This window comes from Prionailurus bengalensis, chromosome X (genome assembly GCF_016509475.1).
Source record: "Prionailurus bengalensis isolate Pbe53 chromosome X, Fcat_Pben_1.1_paternal_pri, whole genome shotgun sequence".
In the NCBI taxonomy this organism is placed as follows: domain Eukaryota; kingdom Metazoa; phylum Chordata; class Mammalia; order Carnivora; family Felidae; genus Prionailurus; species Prionailurus bengalensis.
Window position 1 is genome coordinate 91,726,855 of NC_057361.1, and position 18,230 is coordinate 91,745,084.

The 18,230-nt window shown below is 41.0% G+C and overlaps 1 protein-coding gene across 1 annotated transcript in view; it reads left to right on the plus strand.

The window, feature by feature from the left end:
- PAK3 (p21 (RAC1) activated kinase 3) overlaps nt 1-18,230 on the plus strand; it is a 120,888-nt gene that overhangs the window by 59,978 nt on the left and 42,680 nt on the right. Inside the window, 3 exon segments of the mRNA XM_043570614.1 lie at nt 6,519-6,650; nt 7,764-7,929; nt 17,139-17,202. Of these exon segments, the coding sequence (XP_043426549.1) occupies nt 6,519-6,650; nt 7,764-7,929; nt 17,139-17,202 (362 nt within the window).

Below are 18,230 nucleotides of genomic sequence, written 5' to 3' on the forward strand. Positions count from 1 at the left end.
CTAACCTGCCAGGATGGTCTGTAGGTTGTTTTGTTTTGTTTTGTTTTGTTTTGTTTTATCAACAGTTTAGATATCCTAAAATACTCTCCCTTTCTTTTGAGCTTGCTTCTGTTGGTTTTGTTTATGGAATTCAAACTAACTCTACATAATGATCAAAATATTCCATCAAATCAGAAACAAAATGGTGTTCTCCCTGTTTGGAGATGAAACAAATGGATATTTATGTTTTCACATATATTTATCAAGTGCCTCTTTACAAGCACTAGGAAATTTGGAGCTCAGTCTGGTAAGGGAACAGAAGTGTGCACATAAAGAAACACGATACAATATGGACCATATTACATACCATCAAATATGTCCATTTGCTATGAGAACTCAGAGAAAAGAGTTTGCTCTTCGCTGGGGAGGAAAAAGGAAGCAGGCCCTAGTCTCTAAGAGCTTAAGCTCAGTGCCTGGTACAAAATAGGTACTTGTTACATATTAGTTGAACATTGGGTTGGAAAATGCTTCATATAAAAGGTGGCATTTGAGCTAGGTCTTGAAGGTCAGGTGGGATTTGTATCTGTGAAGATAGCGTGGGGCATTCTAAGCAAAAGAAAAAACATGGGAAAGGGCACAGTAGTCAGGAGGGCACGGGAACAAAAAGGTGTGGGTTTGAATGAAGACTGAGATATAAGAAAGGGAATCATAGGAATTAAGCTTTGAATGTTAAGGTGGAGCCAGATAATAGTGACCTTTACATACTAGTCTAAGAAATCTGACATTTTCTAGTAGACATTGGAAAGCCCTTGGAGTTTTTTGGACCAGGAGAATTAGGCAGTTAAGAGTTATTTGACAGCAAATGTCCAAAATGAATTAAAGGCAGACGATGAGGCTGGAGGAAGGGAGAGCACTTGGGGGAGCAGCACAAGCATCCAGGCCTTAGGTGGTAATAAGGGCCTGAGATAGTAGCAGTAGGAATGGAGAGGAAGTTCAAATTCCGGACATGTTTAGGTTATTGACTGGATGTTGGAAAATAGGTTAAGGTCAAAGATTCATAGCAGGCTTAAAATGATATGAGGATGGCCAAAAAGACAAGGACACCCTTGTTCAGGAGTTGCAACTTTTGTGAGAAGATGCTGAGTTTCCTGTTGGATAGTTCTGAGTTTGAAGGGCCAGAAGGACTTCCAGGTGGAGACAGTTGATTAAACTACTTAACTAAGGTTGTGTTTCTATTGATTGAATGAACTGGATTAGACCCTTGAGTTCAGATTGGATCCCTTCAGTGGGACTCAGCTACTTAGGAATGGGGAGTAGAGAGGACCCTGTGCTCTCCTTATGGTTCTAGGAGGAGATTGCACTTGACACTGCTTATGTTTTTTTTTTTTCTTTGCATTAGGAACCCTCCCAAGTAGACCTAGCTATCCTATAGGATCTGACTTAATGGGATTGGACTATCCCCTTATAAACGTGGCCTAAATTGATCACCAGTTTTGGCCTCCTTTACTAGCCTGGGTGGGAATTAAAATAGAAGCAGTGCTGTAGTCACTAAATATTTTTAACTAATGACTATATAATTAATATTGAATTCAGCAATACCTTCCATGGTCCTATGACATCTGCTTTACTGCTCACTTGTGGTAGCTTCTTTGATATCAGTATATTAAACACTAAATATTATTCAGGGACCTACTCTTCAATTTAAGGCTACTTTAAAATGTTATATGTTTATTGTACTATTGAGAGTGAAGTAATGCATTTAGAATCCTGTACCGGTGTTCTGAGTGGAAGGTAACAACAGTAATATGAATAGGTCACGATTTGTGTCCAGAGAAGCTGGGTGTGTAGTTGACACAGATTGAGCTTTTGATGTGAAGTCCTGGTTTATTTTGTTCACCTAGATTAGTGGTTCTTTTACTTCAGTGTGTATCAGAATTGCCCGGGGAGTTCGCAAGTCGATCGTGAATGGAACCCTCAAATCTCCCTCTTAAACAAGCAGGAAAAGTGACCAAAGACCACATTTTGCATCATCTAAAGGCTCTAAGGTCTTTACTTCTAATTCCTTTGACCTTTAACAATTAAGCTCAAAGAAAGAAGAATTTCCTAAGGTAGCTTCTCTAGCTTAGCTAGTGTATTCTTCAGAGCAGGGTTTATAACTTACAGGCCATATGGATGGGCTTCAGAAGATCTATGAACCCTTGATATTATATGGAAAAGCACATATATACCTGTAATCATTTTGAGAGATTGGCCAAACACTTCAGAATTCTAAAAGACTCCAGGACCTAGCTCAGGTAAAGAATTACCTCCCCTGCCACACTGTGTGGCAAAAGAAGTGTATCACAAAAAGTTTTTTAAGCTTATCTATTTGAAGGGGGGAGGGGGAGAGAGAGGGAGACAGAATCCCAAGCAGGCTCTGTGATGTCAGCACAGAGCCCGACACGGGGCTCGAATCCATGAACCTGAGATCGTGACCTGAGCTGAGCTCAAGCGTCAGATGCTTAACCAACGAAGCCACCCAGGTGCCCCACAAAATTTTAATAAGATAAAAATATTCTTTACTTGCTGTTCATCTATATTTTTTTGGCTTCTTTAAAACTTATTTTTAAGTTTTTATTTAAATTCCAGTTAGTTACCAGTGTTAATTACTGTTAGTTTCAGGCATGCAATAGAGTGATTGAACACTCCCGTACAATACCTGATGCTCATCACAGCAAGTGCACTCCTGAATCCCCATGGCCTATTTCACCCGTCCCTCTACCCTCCTCACCTCTGGTCATCATCTGAAGAGAAACCAGAGTATCTATATATTTTTTTCAAGTTTAGACAGTCATAGTAATTTTCAGCCTAGAAGGAAGAGCATAGCGACATTATACCTGTGACTCCCAAAAAAGACCACCTGAGAAACCTGTTAATCAAGCGAAGCTGTTTATTAAACTTTAGCTGCAAGTAAGAGCCCATCCCTTTATAGAGCTTTAGCAGTGTCTTAGACAGGGGCTGTCAGGGGAGAACATTTGTAGGGTTTTAGAGCATGGCTGTGTGATTTTAAAGCAGGTCTTATAAGGTTGGGATTATGCGGTGTTTATGGTTAAATAGCTTTAGATTGGTGAGCGAGAGTCTTGAAGAGAGTCTTGGTGAGCAAGGTGTTATTATGACTAAGTAAAATACTTCAGTCTTATCTTTCAAGAACAACCATTTCTTGAAGATGTTGTTTTTGCTTGCTCTCAGTATTGTTTAACGTTAAGAACAGGAAAATATGCTGTCTCGATGCTGGTTTACCACAGGAAAAGAAAAATAACACTGCCCCGCCCCAGTGTTAATTACACAGGCTGGACAAGGGACCAGTGCCTGGTCCTGGCATTATTTAGCACAGGGGCAGGAAATTATGTTGATTTCAGTTCTCCGTACCAATGCCTGGTGTTCTAGGTGTGTTCTGGGTAGCTAATGTTCCCTGGCCCATCCATCATGCAAAAGACAATGTCCCCTGAAGGACGCACATTCTTCTCAACCAACCAACCAGCCAATATGACAGCCTAGTGTTTGGTACCAGATAAACAGAAATACGGGTCTTTCTCCTCCCTTACAAACTTTTTTTCCTAATAGCCCCTTAGTCCATCCTTGGAGATGGAGAGTGTCCCCCATATTAAACGGGAATAGTGAGGATGGTAATGAATGTTGAGAAACTGATATTTTGCAGGTGCATCTTCTTTACTGAAACAGCGATGGTTGAGATGTGCAAGCCTACATCTTGGTCAGTAGGACTGCTTGGTCTTTGTACCAGTCCGAGAAGCCCAGACCTAGGCCCATTATATTTGCCACCGGGATTATTTTTAGGTGCTCACAGGTTGTATATACACTCTCTTATGGAGGCCACATGATGCATTGTATCAAATATATTAAAGGGCTCCCATATCCCATTTAATTTTTTTGCCATACACTTTTTCAAGTGATTTTTTAAAATAGTGCTTTTGACCATTAGTTGATTGCAGGTAGCATTAGAGTCATGGTTAGGCGTAGTTTATTGGAAATCATCATAAATACTGAAGAACTGTTACTAAATAAGACACTCTAACCTACAATTTGTTTTTTAATGTAATGCAATTCCTGTAAAATATATACTAAATTTAAGTAACTAAGTTGACATGTAGTTACACTTCATAGACACGTAATGAGACATTAATGACTTTAGATTTTAGAGGTTTTTGTAGCATTTTGGAGCCAATGATTTATTTCTGACTTCTCATATTTTCCTAGGCCCTCATAAAGGTTACTATCCCTAGGCATGGTTCATATTGCCCGGCAGATAAAATAGCTTTGTTCACCATATCAAAAGTAGTCAGTTGATAGGCAGGTTCTGCTCCTTCTACCAACAAACGGTAACTAGGTGCATTCTTGATCCCAGCCGGCGTAAGATAGAGCAGAACTTTCTGAAACAAAGTGATAGCAAAGCAGACACCAGTAACCTAAAGGCAGTTTCTTCCCGTGACCACTGAAGTGCCCTGAAGAGTTAGTCTTTCATAAGAAGAAACTGATTTTTTTTATCTGAAAACTTAATGTCATTAACACATGTTGCTTTCAACGCAGCCACGATACAATGTAATAGCCTCGCTATTTTGCCTGGAATAAGAAGAAATATAGGTGTATAAATAAGAAAACCAGGGGCACCTGGGTGGCTCAGTTGGTTGAGCGTCTGACTTGGGCTCAGGTCATAATCGCACAGGTTCGTGAGTTCGAGCCCCACATCAGGCTTTGCGCTGACAGCACAGAGCCTGCTTCGGATTCTCCGTCTCCCTCTGTATGTGCCCCTCCAGTACCTCTCTCTCTCTCTTTCACTCTCTCTCTTTCTCTCAAAAATAAACAAACATAAAACTTTTTAAAAAAATAAGAAAACCAATATCAAGTAAGCATTATCAATTTCAGTCTATAAACCACATATCAGGGCAAGCAAATATTCTTTCAAGTGCTTATAAATTCTAAGTTGTCTTCCTTTTCACAGTAGATAAATCTTGCTGTCTCCAATCCAATATATGATTACACCTTATAACTTTACCACCGGTTCATACATGATTGTAGAAAATCCATGTTGAATTTTCATTGGAGGCTGAGGTCCTTTGAGGTAATAGTCTATTAGTAGGCTCCCTGTATCTACCTCAGGAGCTTTGTCCTCAAGAAATGAAAATTCTTTTTAGGATTAGCTTGAGCCAGCATACCCAAAGGCATAAACAAAAAACAAATACACACACAAAACAAAACATAAAAAGACATCTGTAATAGTACTTTCCAACAGAAGTGAATGTTATGAAAGCCATATGTGTAACTTTAAATTTTCTAGTAGCCACATTGAAAAAAAAAGTAAAAAGAAATAGGTGAAATTAATTTTAATACTATTTTATTTAACTCAATGTATTCAAGATATTACTATGTCGACCTATAAACCAACATAAAGGGAAATATTTTTCACCAAGGAAATATTTTACAATTCTTTCATGTTACATATTCAACGTCTGGTGTATACTTTATACTTACAACCCATCTCAATTCAGACTAGCCACACTGTGACTGTTCATTAGCCATGGAGAGCTGGTAGCTGCCATCTTGGACAGCACAGACCTATATCATAGTTCAATGATTTTTAAACTTGAGCCTCAACCAGAATCACCTGAAAGGCTTGTTATAACACATTGTTAGACCCCACTCCCAGATCTATGATTCATTGGTGTGGATAGAGCCCAAGGGTTTGCATTTCTAACAAGTCCCTTGATGATGCTGATGAGGCTGGCCTGGGGACAACACTTTGAGAACCATGGCTACAGTTCTTTCAAAATTCTGCTTTGGAACGTTTTACCCGGCATTAACATGAATGATCAAGAACCGATCCTAGATACTACAGGTGTTGTTATTTTTGGTGGTGTTATTGCCATTTTTAACATTGCAAATCACCATTTACCTGTTGGTTAAGACTGAATAATTATTTCTGTTGATGAATATCCCTTAGCTCTCCATGTCTGTTACTCTCTGAGTGCTTCTTTCCAGGAGGATGAACAGGGGAGCAACATTTTTGGGCTTGCTTGTACTTAGTGAGTATTTGCAGAGCTGTATTAATACCATATCCATACGCATGCTCTGATCCTCAGGCACAACATAGCCTGTTTCTGGTCGACAAAATATCAATCAACAGGTTGACAAGCTGCCCGGTACAAATTGAAGGCTTTATAGCATTTAAAGAATATATTCATTGATTTCAAGAGCATTGAACTTTCACATATTAAATGACTAGCCCACTGTTTCTGAGCCCAGTGGAAAATAACAAGATTTTGAAAATTTCATGATGTTAAAAAAATTTTTCTTGTCATGATGTTTCAAACCGTGGCTTGAATTCACCTTCGAATGTGGGCAGAACTGATCACCAAATTGTAGATGGTTCTTCTGTTCAGTTGTAAAAGGTGCAGTTTCTTCCTAGCTCATTTCCCTTTTCTCATTTCTGAAGAAAAACAACGAGGCGTTAATACCTGGTCTTTAAACTTTGTTTTTGTCACAAGAGTACAAAAACAGCGTCAGAGCCTCCTTTGGCTCCTCCTGTGTCCGAAGAAGAAGACGAAGAAGAGGAAGAAGAAGAAGACGACAATGAGCCCCCGCCGGTTATTGCGCCAAGACCAGAGCATACGAAATCAGTAAGCCACAAATGACTGTTTTCTTTTTAAAATTTTTTTTCGACGTTTTTTTTATTTTTGGGACAGAGAGAGACAGAGCATGAACGGGGGAGGGGCAGAGAGAGAGGGAGACACAGAATCGGAAACAGGCTCCAGGCTCCGAGCCATCAGCCCAGAGCCCGACGCGGGGCTCAAACTCACGGACCGCGAGATCGTGACCTGGCTGAAGTCGGACGCTTAACCGACTGCGCCACCCAGGCGCCCCAAATGACTGTTTTCTAAATGATTCAGAAGATGCCCTTTGGAGCAATCGTGAAGTCAGAATCTAGTTAATCAGCTAATACCTATTGAGGATCCACTGTGTTCCCAGAACTAGAATATAAGATACAACCTTGGCTGAAGTTGTTATTTGAGGATACAGGATAGTACGTGACAACTAGAGAATGATACTGAACAATGTACAAAGAAGTGCTAAGTTATAAAATTGCTGCAGATGTTAAATTAGAGAAGGAAATCCGTGTGAATTAAGTAGGAAGAATGGCCTAAGCAGAGACACTGAGACCAGAATTAGCTCAGGATATGTGAGGACCTCAAAGGACTGGGTCCTGTGAGCCAAGGGCAGTGTATTTGAAGCAACTTAAAGTTCTTTTTTTAATAATCGATCACTTGTCTTTAAAAACTTATTGGGGGTAGGGGTTGGGGTGGGGAGGAGGGGTGAATAGGCAGAGCACAGAGGATTTTTAGCTAGTGACAAAACTCCATCACCATAATGATGGATACATGTCATTATACATTTGTCCAGACCTATAGAATGTATACACTAAGAGTGAACCAGATATAAACCATTGACTTTGGGTGATTATGACATGTCAGTGTAAGTTCATCAGTTGTAACAAATGTCCCACTCTGATGGAGGGGGTGGTGTTGGTGATAAGGGAGGCTGTGATGTTTGTGGGGGGTGGGGGTAGATGGGAAATCTGTACCTTCCGCTCGACTTTGCTATGAACCAAAATCTGCTTTAAGATTTCATCTTAATCCAAAAAAGAAAACCTCACAGAAACGTTAGCATCTTGACTTCATATTCTTTCCTTGACCTACTGTTTTCATCATAGAACTTTTTTTCTTGTCTTTAAGATCTACACTCGTTCTGTGCTTGAATCCATTGCTTCACCAGCAGCACCAAATAAAGAGGTCGCACCACCTTCTGCGGAGAATGCCAATTCCAGTACTTTGTATAGAAACACAGATCGGCAAAGGAAAAAATCCAAGATGACAGATGAGGAGATCCTAGAGAAGCTAAGTGAGTTTTTCTTTTTGCCATCATTACTTTCTTCATGGGATGGCTTCTCAAAAAACGTTTAAACTGAAAAACTGATCCTTTAAAAGTTTGGGCCTATTTGCATAAACTCCAGGCTCCCTGAAGTCAAAAGATGTAAAGTTTGGCACTTGCTGTGTATTCCAGATCACTCCTTCCCCCACACTCCAGATCTGACAGAAGCTAAATATTTTCACTTGAAAAGATCAATTAAGGTGATAACTTGCCATAAGGAATCAAACAATAAGCTTTATTTTAAGATGACACTCCCAAAAGGAATAAAATAATCTGGTGACATCTTTTGATCATCGCCCAAGGTCTCCCAACTGATCTGTCATGATAAGTAAGTCAACCTCAAAGCCCAACACAGTCAATCAAACCAGCAGCCACAATAATACAGCCTCTTCCCTTAATTTAGGCGCATTTCTATGTGGAGGAGGGGGCAGGGCCAGCAAATGCTAGCAACCCTCCCACCCACAGTGTCATTTTTGGGTACCTACTTGTGCATATACACTGACTCCAGTTTGACAAAACAGTCCTCTTTCGGTGAGCTTTCTGGGTCAAGGAGGTCTAAGAAAAATGCATTATCTGCTGAGAAGAGTCACAGGTCTGTGAAGCACATTCGTTAAGCTCATACTACAAAAACATCTAACAAATTTCTACTTATAGGCAATTGGTGCCCCCAGTGTCACTAACTCCTACTCATCCTTCAAAACCCAACTCAAAAGTTGCCTCCTCAGGAAAGCCTTCTGTGCTTCTCCCAGTCTGAGTTAAGGCCCCTCTTCTTTGCTGCCTTTATGGCAACAAGTCACACCATACTCGTCCAATCTTTCACTTAGGCTGTGAGCTCCTCAAGGGAAGAGACTGTGTCTCCCTTTCCTGTATGTCCAGCTCCTAATAAAGTGCTTAGAACATAAAGGGACTTAACAAATACTTTTTGAGTGAATGAATGAAAAAATGAGCAAAAAGTGTACCTTTACTGAGTTCCTACTTGTCTGTTCCATGCAAGAATTTTTGGAGGGAAGCATAGAAAAGCAATTTCCTGCTATTGAGAAACTTACAATTTGATTTGGACGATAAGATTCGATAATGTGATACAATTAGAGCGTAGGAAGCCTTCTTGTTCATGCAAATTTCCATCTAAAAAGCCTCAGAAAAGAAAGAGAGCAGTGCCAGCTATAGGCCACAGGGAGACTCTGCAGAGAGGGTTGTGGGGCCGTTTTGCCTTTCCAGGAAATACTTGGCAACATGTGGAGACCTGTTTGTAGTCACAACACAAGAAGTGCTCTATCTAGTAGATAGAGGCTAAGGAGGCTTCCAAAATCTCTACAATGCTAAGGACAAGCCCCCCTCCTTGCCCCTCTGCAACAAAGAATTATTCAGCCCAGAAGGTCAGCAGTGTTGAGGTTGAGACATTCTGAGCTAGAAGTGTTTGGAAAGGCAGAGTTTCGGGTTGCAGCTGGCACTGAGCATTTGGAGCTGGAATCACTCGACTTCAGCCAACTGACTTTATTATACGTGATTAAATATGCCTGTAGTGCTAATACCTACTATTTGCCATACTAACAATAGTAATAACTCCCATTTATGGAGCAGTCTCTGTGCTGGCCACTTTACATACATCAGAACGTTTACTTTTCTTAATAAGCCCTTGTGGTAGATTTCAACATCCTTATTTTGCAGATCAGTGAGAGTCAGCCTCAAAAAGAGGCTAAAGCGACCAAGTCACCAAACTAATGAGTGGCATAGCCAGAGTCTGAACTCAAATCTGTTTACCTTCAAAGGTTACAACTCGTTCTGTTACCCACTTTGCTTCTGTGCATCCCTACTGTCTGTATATGTAAAAGGGAAGGAAAAAGAAAGAATTGCCTGGGTAATTTCAGTTCAGTTATTCAGACTGTTAACCTCAACTCCCCCCCCCCGCCATTTTGTACACAGAGACATGACCTGTGAGATTTGATCAGACTTTTAAAATCTAACAGCATCGCTTTAGTAAAAATGACTGTTACCGGCATTTGTTTCAAATCTTAATTGATTTATTATAATTAAAATGCATTTTTGGTTTTTTTACATTCAGTGACAGAGAAACAAGCATTCTTCTCTTGGGCCAAAATCCTGCAGTATTTGCACACTGCAATGGCCCTTGAGCTCGGGCCTTCCTTTTTTTTTTTTTTTTTTAATTTTGTAATGTTTATTTATTTTTGAGAGAGAAACAGAGAGACAGAGTGCGAGCAGGGAGGGACAGAGAGAGAGGGAGACACAGAATCTGAAGCAGGCTCCAGGCTCCAAGCCGTCAGCACAGAACCCGATGCGGGGCTCAAACCCACCAACCACGAAATCATGACCTGAGCTGAAGTCAGACGCTTAACTGACCGAACCACCCAGGTGCCCCTGGTCTTTTCCATTGGTCGTTTATTCTGCCCTGCACTGAGCAACGTGATGAAGAGGGGAAGACTACATTTGATTAAGAATTAAGTGTTTTCTCCTCTGTTGGAGAATGCTCAGGCCTCGAGAGACTCATTTTCTCTTGAGCCACTGGACCACCGATGACTGCCGGCCCTACCTTGTGCTTCCAGATATTGGCAGGGAGAACCTGTAGAAAAATGGCGGGGGGGGGAGGGTGCTTTTCACGGAGTGGGTCCAGGCTGAGCTATTCTGCAAAGTCTGCAAAGTGGGGTCTTTCTTGCTTCTGTTGCACCATTGCCCTCTGTGTACCCCCTCTCTGCCATGTGCTTGCTGTATGACTTTAGACGATTTATTGAACCCCTCCGAGCCTCAGTCAAAAACCATAACTACATTTCAGGACTGTGTCTATTGGATGAATTTTATGTAGCTCAACTATGACTAAGAGGAAAATATTGGAGCCAGAAATGACCAGCCCATTGCTTGTGTTACTTTGGGCAAGTTATTTAACTTTCCTTGACCTCTTATTCCTCACCTCACAACCCCGCCCCCCCCCCCCGCCAAAAATAGGGGTTGTAATAAAAAATAGCGTTATAATAATTAAATGAGAATAATGCATGTAAAAACATCAGCAACAGTACCTGGTACACAGTAGGAGCTCAATAAATGGCAATTACTATTTTATTACATGAGTATAAAGCCTTGATAAGACAATAGGACAGGCTTTGGAATGAATCATAAGGAAGTCTAAGTTCTAGGCCCACACTCGCTGTGTGGCTTCAGGCAAATCACTCAACTCCTCTGAATTTTAGTTTCTTCGTTTGAAAAATGGAGGTACGGGCGCCTGGGTGGCTCAGGTGGTTGGGCATCCAACTCTTGATTTTGGCTCAGATCATGATCCAGGATCATGGGATCTATCAAGCCCCGCATCAGTCTCCACGCTGAGCATGGACCCTGCTTAAGATTCTCTCTCTCCCCCCTCGGCCCCTCTCCGCCACTCACATGCTCTCTCTCACTCTCTAAAATGAAAAAAAAAAAAAATCTTCGATTTCTAAAAAGAAAAATGGCAGCCATAACAGTACGAATGTGACAGGGATTTTGTGAGGACTAAACAAGGTAAAGTACGTACGACGCCAAGCACAAGAAAGAGGAGTATATAACTCTGATGTTTTTTGCAAAATGAGAGCAACCGGATTTTGTGACACGAAAAATTGGAGCGTGAGGTCTTCCAGCGGGACAGAACGTTTGAAACCAGAAATAATTCAAGACGTATGGTGCCTATGCAGCAGTCACTGGGGGACCTTGGGATCAGGCCCCTGTTGGAGCTTCGGGAAGGAGTAAAGGACCCTGTGCTGAGAAGCCAAGGAGAGGAGGAAGGCAGACAGAGCTCTGGAGGAATAGCCCACAGCCCATCCCAGAGCGGACCCCGCCATAAGCACGGGGAAGTAGGGAGAGCAGGCTCAGGGACCCAGTGACTGTGAGGTGGGCAGCACAGACCACAGAGCCGCCCAGCTATTCCTCTTCGGCGCAGATGCTGATTGTGGGGGCCAGACCATGGGATCATTAATAGCTGAAACAAACAGATCATCTTTCAGTTTTACACAGACAGATAGCCTGGGTCTGGCTTGTTCATTGTGGTCTGTCTGAATCTGTTGGAAACTAAAGAAACCCCTACATGTTAGAATTTCCAAAAGGCGCTGTCAGCGAAAATGTGCAACGCAGGAAATTTGTCTTGGGCCCCATAAGTCACCTCCGCTTCTTGTCCCTCCCCTTCTCCCGCACCGCCCGCCCAAGACTTTTCTATCCCCTCAGAAAGGACTAATAGTAATTTCGAGAATTCTTTTGCTTTTTTCTCAGGAATCAAAACCTTCGGTCTGTAAGGGGCTAATAATCTTTTCATGGTTGGAGTTCAACTTAGCTTAATATGTAGGAAAATACATTGATCGGCTTTCCTGCCACTGAAACCACATCACGGACCCGATTTTCAAATACTACTATTTAGTGATTTCTTAAATCCTTATACTTTACAATGAATAGTTTGTGTCTTATTTAAGAATTTGCCCTGGCAGGAAATTGTTCTGGTCTTGCTCTCGGGTTTTTTTTTTTTTCTCCTTTTTGATTTTGAGTAGCTGATTTTTGTCACTTTCCCCCCCTATTGTGTCACAGTGGGCTTTTTCCCCTTTCCTTAGTGTAATGTATAAAAAAGCAAATTACAGTGGCTCTGATGAAAGAGGTCACTTGAAAAGCTTGTGTTGTGACTCGGAATCGTAAACAAGACCTCCTGTGTACTTGCCTGACATCAGTAGATGGCAGCACGCGCTCTGCTGTGAATGGTAATGGGTGTGGAGAAGCCATTTTATCTGAATAGCAGTTCAGAAGCAGGAGCTCATCAAAATGGTTGTCTTTTGGTAAATCCTCATGAAAGGATTTATTTCCAGTTTTTTTTTTTTACTCTGCATACCAAGGAAATAAAGGTTGAGTAATTTACTACCATAAAACCTCATTAACCAAACCCTGCCAATTGAAATTGGTCATAATTCAGAAAGCGGCTTGGGCTGAAGCTTATTTGCTTTTTGTTCAGTCTATGGAAAAGAGTTTGCTCAGCAACTTAATAGTATAACTTTCTTAGAAGACTATAAACTCCTAAATAAAATGATGGTTTCAAGTGATTTTGAAATTATCATTTCATTCAAAAGAAAAAAAAAAAAAGCAAACGTCCAGGCCCTTATCCATTAATTGCTGACTTGAATAAGGATAATTAGTTCTCAATGATGTAGAGATCTGTAAAACAATTTGAAATGTGAAGTGGCGATTCAGAAACTTAAATTGGTGGCATTCTATAGCAATAAATCAAGTAAAATACCTTCTCCAGCCCCTGTCTTAAAATATGGGGCAATTTCAAAAGGAAATTCCCAACTTTATTTGAGTTTACTTCAACAGACATCTATTGAGCAACTAGTGTATTTCTCACACAACATTATATAAGGAGGTACTGAGGATAGAGAAATGAATGAGCGGTGACTCTTGTTCTTAAGATACAGTCTATAAGGGGACATCAGATACATAGAAATGGATACATGGTGTATTAGGTATAGAGAAACAGACTAAGTGCAAAAAGAGAGACCGAAAGAGAGAGAGAAGGTACAGTACTAGAGAGAAGGGGAATTATTAATGTTATTCAAAACAAGTCAGGGAAGGCTTCCTAGAAGAGGCGCCATCAAAGCTGAATTGAAGCATGAAAATTGGAACTTGAAATTTAAGAACATTCCAGGCAGGAGGATAGCATGTGTAGAAGGTATGAAGGCACATGCCTGGGAATGCTAACTTATTCAATGTCACTTGAATATAGAATTAGTAGGTGGGCGGTAGGATTGCAGTCTTAAGAGAGGAAGCTCAACTGGAAAGCAGGAGCATGAGTTGCAATTTGGCATGGTCAAAACATGAGGTTCTAGTGGTGAAGTGGGGAAGAGGAGATGGGAAAATGAAGCAAGAATCAGATATGAAGAGCCTTGTACCCCATACCAAGGAGTTTGAGCTTTACCCTGGAGGTGTCAGGGGAGTGTCTAGGACCCGTGAACCAGGGAATCACATGATTGGTTTTGCATTTAGAGCCTCCTGCCAGAGAGAGGTGTGGAGCCTGGACTGGAGTGTGAAGAGGCTGACGGTTGGGAGTACATTTAGGAGGCTATTGCAATAGCCTGCCCAACCAGAACAGTAGTAATGAGGAGGGTCCACATTGCATAGGTATCTTCTTTTGAGAGAGAGAGAGAGATCAAGAGCAGGGGAGGGACGGAGAAGGAGTTATATAGAGGATCCCAAGCAGGCTCCACACCATTAGCAAGGAGCCCGGCACTGGGCTCGATCTCACGAAATGTGAGATCGTGATCTGAGCCAAAACCAAGAGCTGGACGCTTAACCTACTGAGCCACCCAGGTGCCACTGAAAAGGTATCTAGAAGGTAAACAGATATAGTCTCAAGACTCAGTGGACAACTGCATTGGGGGAGTGGAGGTGAGGGATGAGTCAGAGATGACTTCTGGGTTTCTGACTCAGGCTACTGAGTAGACAGATGGTAGTACCACGGACTGAGATGAGAAATGCAAGAGAAAAAGAATTAGAACAGCTCACACACTGTCTATGTCTTATTTAACCTCACTGAAACATGGAGCTCTATTATAAAAAACAAACCTCCACCACCACCACCACCACCACCACCACCACCACCACCAATAAACCTAACAGCTTGATGAGCAGTCCATGGCTGAAACTTTTTTTTCAAGGTATACCATCTACTGGTAGGTCTGAATTTACATGGGGTGTTGTTTGTAGCACACAGTTTAGCACTTGAACGCGCACTTTCTTGTTCTCATTAATTTAGTCAACAAATATCTGTTCAGTGGTGGCCACTGATCTAGGCACTGAAGTTACAGGGATGAAAAGACAAAGGTTCCTGCCCTCAAGAAGGAACATGGAAGTCTCATTAGAAGGATCAGAGGAGAATTCACAAAATAGGATGGCTTTGAAATAATGTTTAAATAATAAATATGAATTCATGGGTTCGCTAGGAAAGGGAAAGGGGGAGCATCTGCAGAGACCTAAGCCTTGGATAGTGATACCATTACTAGGGTGTAAAGTAGGAGGGATGGAGAGTAGAATTCTATGTGGTCAGTCTGGTTAGATAGGAGTTAGATGGTGTTAGATGGTAAAGAGCCCTCTGTGCCAGACTGAGATTTGAATTTGATTATGTAGCAAGGAGAAACTTTTGAGGAATTATAAGTAAAAGTGAAATCATTCTGAAGTAGGGTGACCATACATCTCAGTTTATCCAGGACAAACTTAGTTAGTGAATTATATGGTCACCCTGTTCCAAAAGCATTGCGGAAGATTAATTAGAGAAGGTAGCATTTCGAAGTAGGTAATGACTAGTGCAATTGTTTGGGCAAGAGATGTTAAGGGCCTGAACAATGGCAGTGGCCATGGGCGGGAAGAGGAAGGAATGAATAAGAGTAACAATTAGGAGGTAGAGTCTATAGATCTTCTCTTGATTAGTTCATGGTGTAAATCTTATCTTACTGACTCTACACTTCTTTGGAACAGGGGCCATATTAGTAAGATATAATTCAAAGGTAACAATAATGATATGTTTGCTTAAAAGAAAAAAAAAAAACGAAGGGAGAGCCAGAGGCATGCAAATAAATTATTCCCTTCAAGGTAGTCTGCTTGAGAAGCTGAACCCATATTCCCACGGTGCTGCTATGGCCCGGAATTTTTCTGCACCCATTTGAACACCATTTGAAGAATCAGTGGTACTTCCTTCGGATTTATTCCGAGTGGTGGCAAATATTCATCCTCTGAGTACTAAATTTGATATTTTGAAATAACAAAACCAATATTTTCTCCCAGAGTCAAAACATGATAAATTAATGGGTTTTTTTTTTTCCTGGGTGGTTTATAACCTTCCTCTACAGTGTTTGGAACAATCCGTAGAAACACAAGGTAGATTGGTGGTTGCCTGGGGATGGGTTGGGAAACCAGGGCAGGGGGATGAAGAGTGCTAACAGGTACAAGGTTCCATTTTGGGGATGACCAGAATGTTCTAAAATGAGATCCTGGTGAAATTTAATAAATTTGCACAACTCAAAAAATTTACTGAAAACCATTGAATGGCACACTTAATTTTTTCCTGTTTTAAAAAAATGTTTTACACTGTTTTTGCTGCATCCCACATAATTTGGTAGGTTGTATTTAATTTTAATTTGGCTCAAACTATTTTTACATTTCTCTTGAGGTATCTCCCTTCACTATTTAAATACCTTGGGATTCTCTAGTCATCTTTCTGTTCACTGAACTTTTATTTGCATCCATTATGATTAAAAAAGGCATTTTGTATGATTTCAATCTTTTAAAATGTAGTAAGACTTGTTGCCTAACATACGATCTATCCTGGAGAATGTTCCATGTGCACTTGAGAAAAATGTGTACTCTGCCATTGTTGGGTGAAGTGTTCTGTGTCCGTATGAGCTCCAGTCAATCTATAGTGTTGTTCACTATTTCCTCGTTGATCTTCTTTCTGGTTATTCAATCCATTATGGAAAGTGAGCTATTAATTAAAGTCGCTGACCAGCATCGTGTTGCTGTCGATACCCCCTTTCGTTGCTGTCAGTGTTTGCTTCGTATGTTTGGGAGCACTGGTGAAATCATATTCGAGTAAAGTTGTTGCAAAATGTCTGGAGTGCAAGTAGGGCCCTGGGTTTGGGAATGTAGATTTTCCAAAACCATGAGTCTCATTACTTTGTGATTAGACTTTGTTCTTTATGAGCCCATCACCCTTATCACAGTACTGGGAACATAATAATTGCTCAATAGAGATTTGTCCAGAAGAACTGGATGTGATGTAGCTCTCAATTTTACTCCAGTTCAGAGAAGATTGTGATTCTATTAAATAGTGCACACAAGTCCTTAGATGTTTTTATCTCCTAGTCTACCATCTCCTTTTATGGGAACTTTTTATAAATGTTGAGTTGTGTCCAGTCCTTTTTGTTTCCCAAACATCATCAATTTTGAATATAAAAGCAGCATGGGTTATTACAACTACTTTAATTAATGTATTACTGTGTGTTACTTTAATAAAATGTATTATTACCCATGTAAATTACAGAAATTACATGGGAATATCACTCCAATGTTTTGTCATGGACTCGGGCATTGTAATTTTCAGTATGAAATGAAGGGAGATAAACCAATTTAAATCTTTCTCTCTCTCTTCCTCTCTCCCCCCACCCCAAACACAGGAAGCATTGTGAGTGTTGGTGACCCAAAGAAAAAATACACAAGATTTGAAAAAATAGGTCAAGGGTAAGTGATTGTTATTTGAAATATCAAAAGATAAGCACCAGAGACATACCTTCGCATTCAGTAGCAGCCTAGCTTATATTCCTGTTCTGCATTCTCAATATTGGGCTTTCTAGCTGACAGACTGACTGTTAATTAACCTAAGAATACACCCTGCTGGAATCCGCAGGAATATTGGGCCAACAATGAAGTGTTTAGGGACATTTGAATCCCATATGGTTAGAAGATTCAAACTGATTTCTCTGGAAAAGTAGTAGAGGCATAGAAACCTCTAACTTGTGTGAAACCCCCCTTCCTGCCTGTCCCCCCTACATCTGTATGGATGTTATGCTTAAGATCCTGTTTCATTGTCCAATTGTTAAGGGCCAGAGTGGAGGTAGGGAAGGTCCTTACTGAGAAGTCCAGAGGCAGGCAGAGTTGACTGCTCAAGTAAGAAGGAAACAGATTAATCATTCCTAAATGAGATGGAGTACATCATTTTCACTTAGTATGCTTGTTAAGAATAAAGATCTCTAGGCCCTACCGCCAGAGATTTGATTCAGAAGTCTGGAGTGGGACCCAAGAATCTGAACTTCGGGGAAGTTCCTCAGGAAATCCTGATCGTCAGCTAGACAAGGGGACCCACAGGGCCGAATCATTCACCAGAGCTAAAGGTGGGAGTCATCGGTTCTATAAACTGACTGTAACTAGGCATGTTTCTCAGACCTCAATGTGAAACTGATCATGAGGGCCCGAGTAGGCTACAAATGTTTGCAACAGGGAAACGTTTTGTTTAAAGACAAATGAAGTGCTCTCAAGAGAGGTCCTTAAATGGGGGATGGGACAAGATATTTAGATGCATCAACTACTCTATGCCGCCAGGAGCCCAGATGGTACATCTCCAGAGGTCTCCTGGCTAAGAAGGAAGGGGTACTGCTAATGTGCCCACAAAATTATGCTAGCCCTGCAGCCAGCGGAGTCTCTGTTCTTCACGTACTTTGCTGCTTTTCCTTGGACTCTTACGTTCAGAAAATTATATATTGTACAGAAGC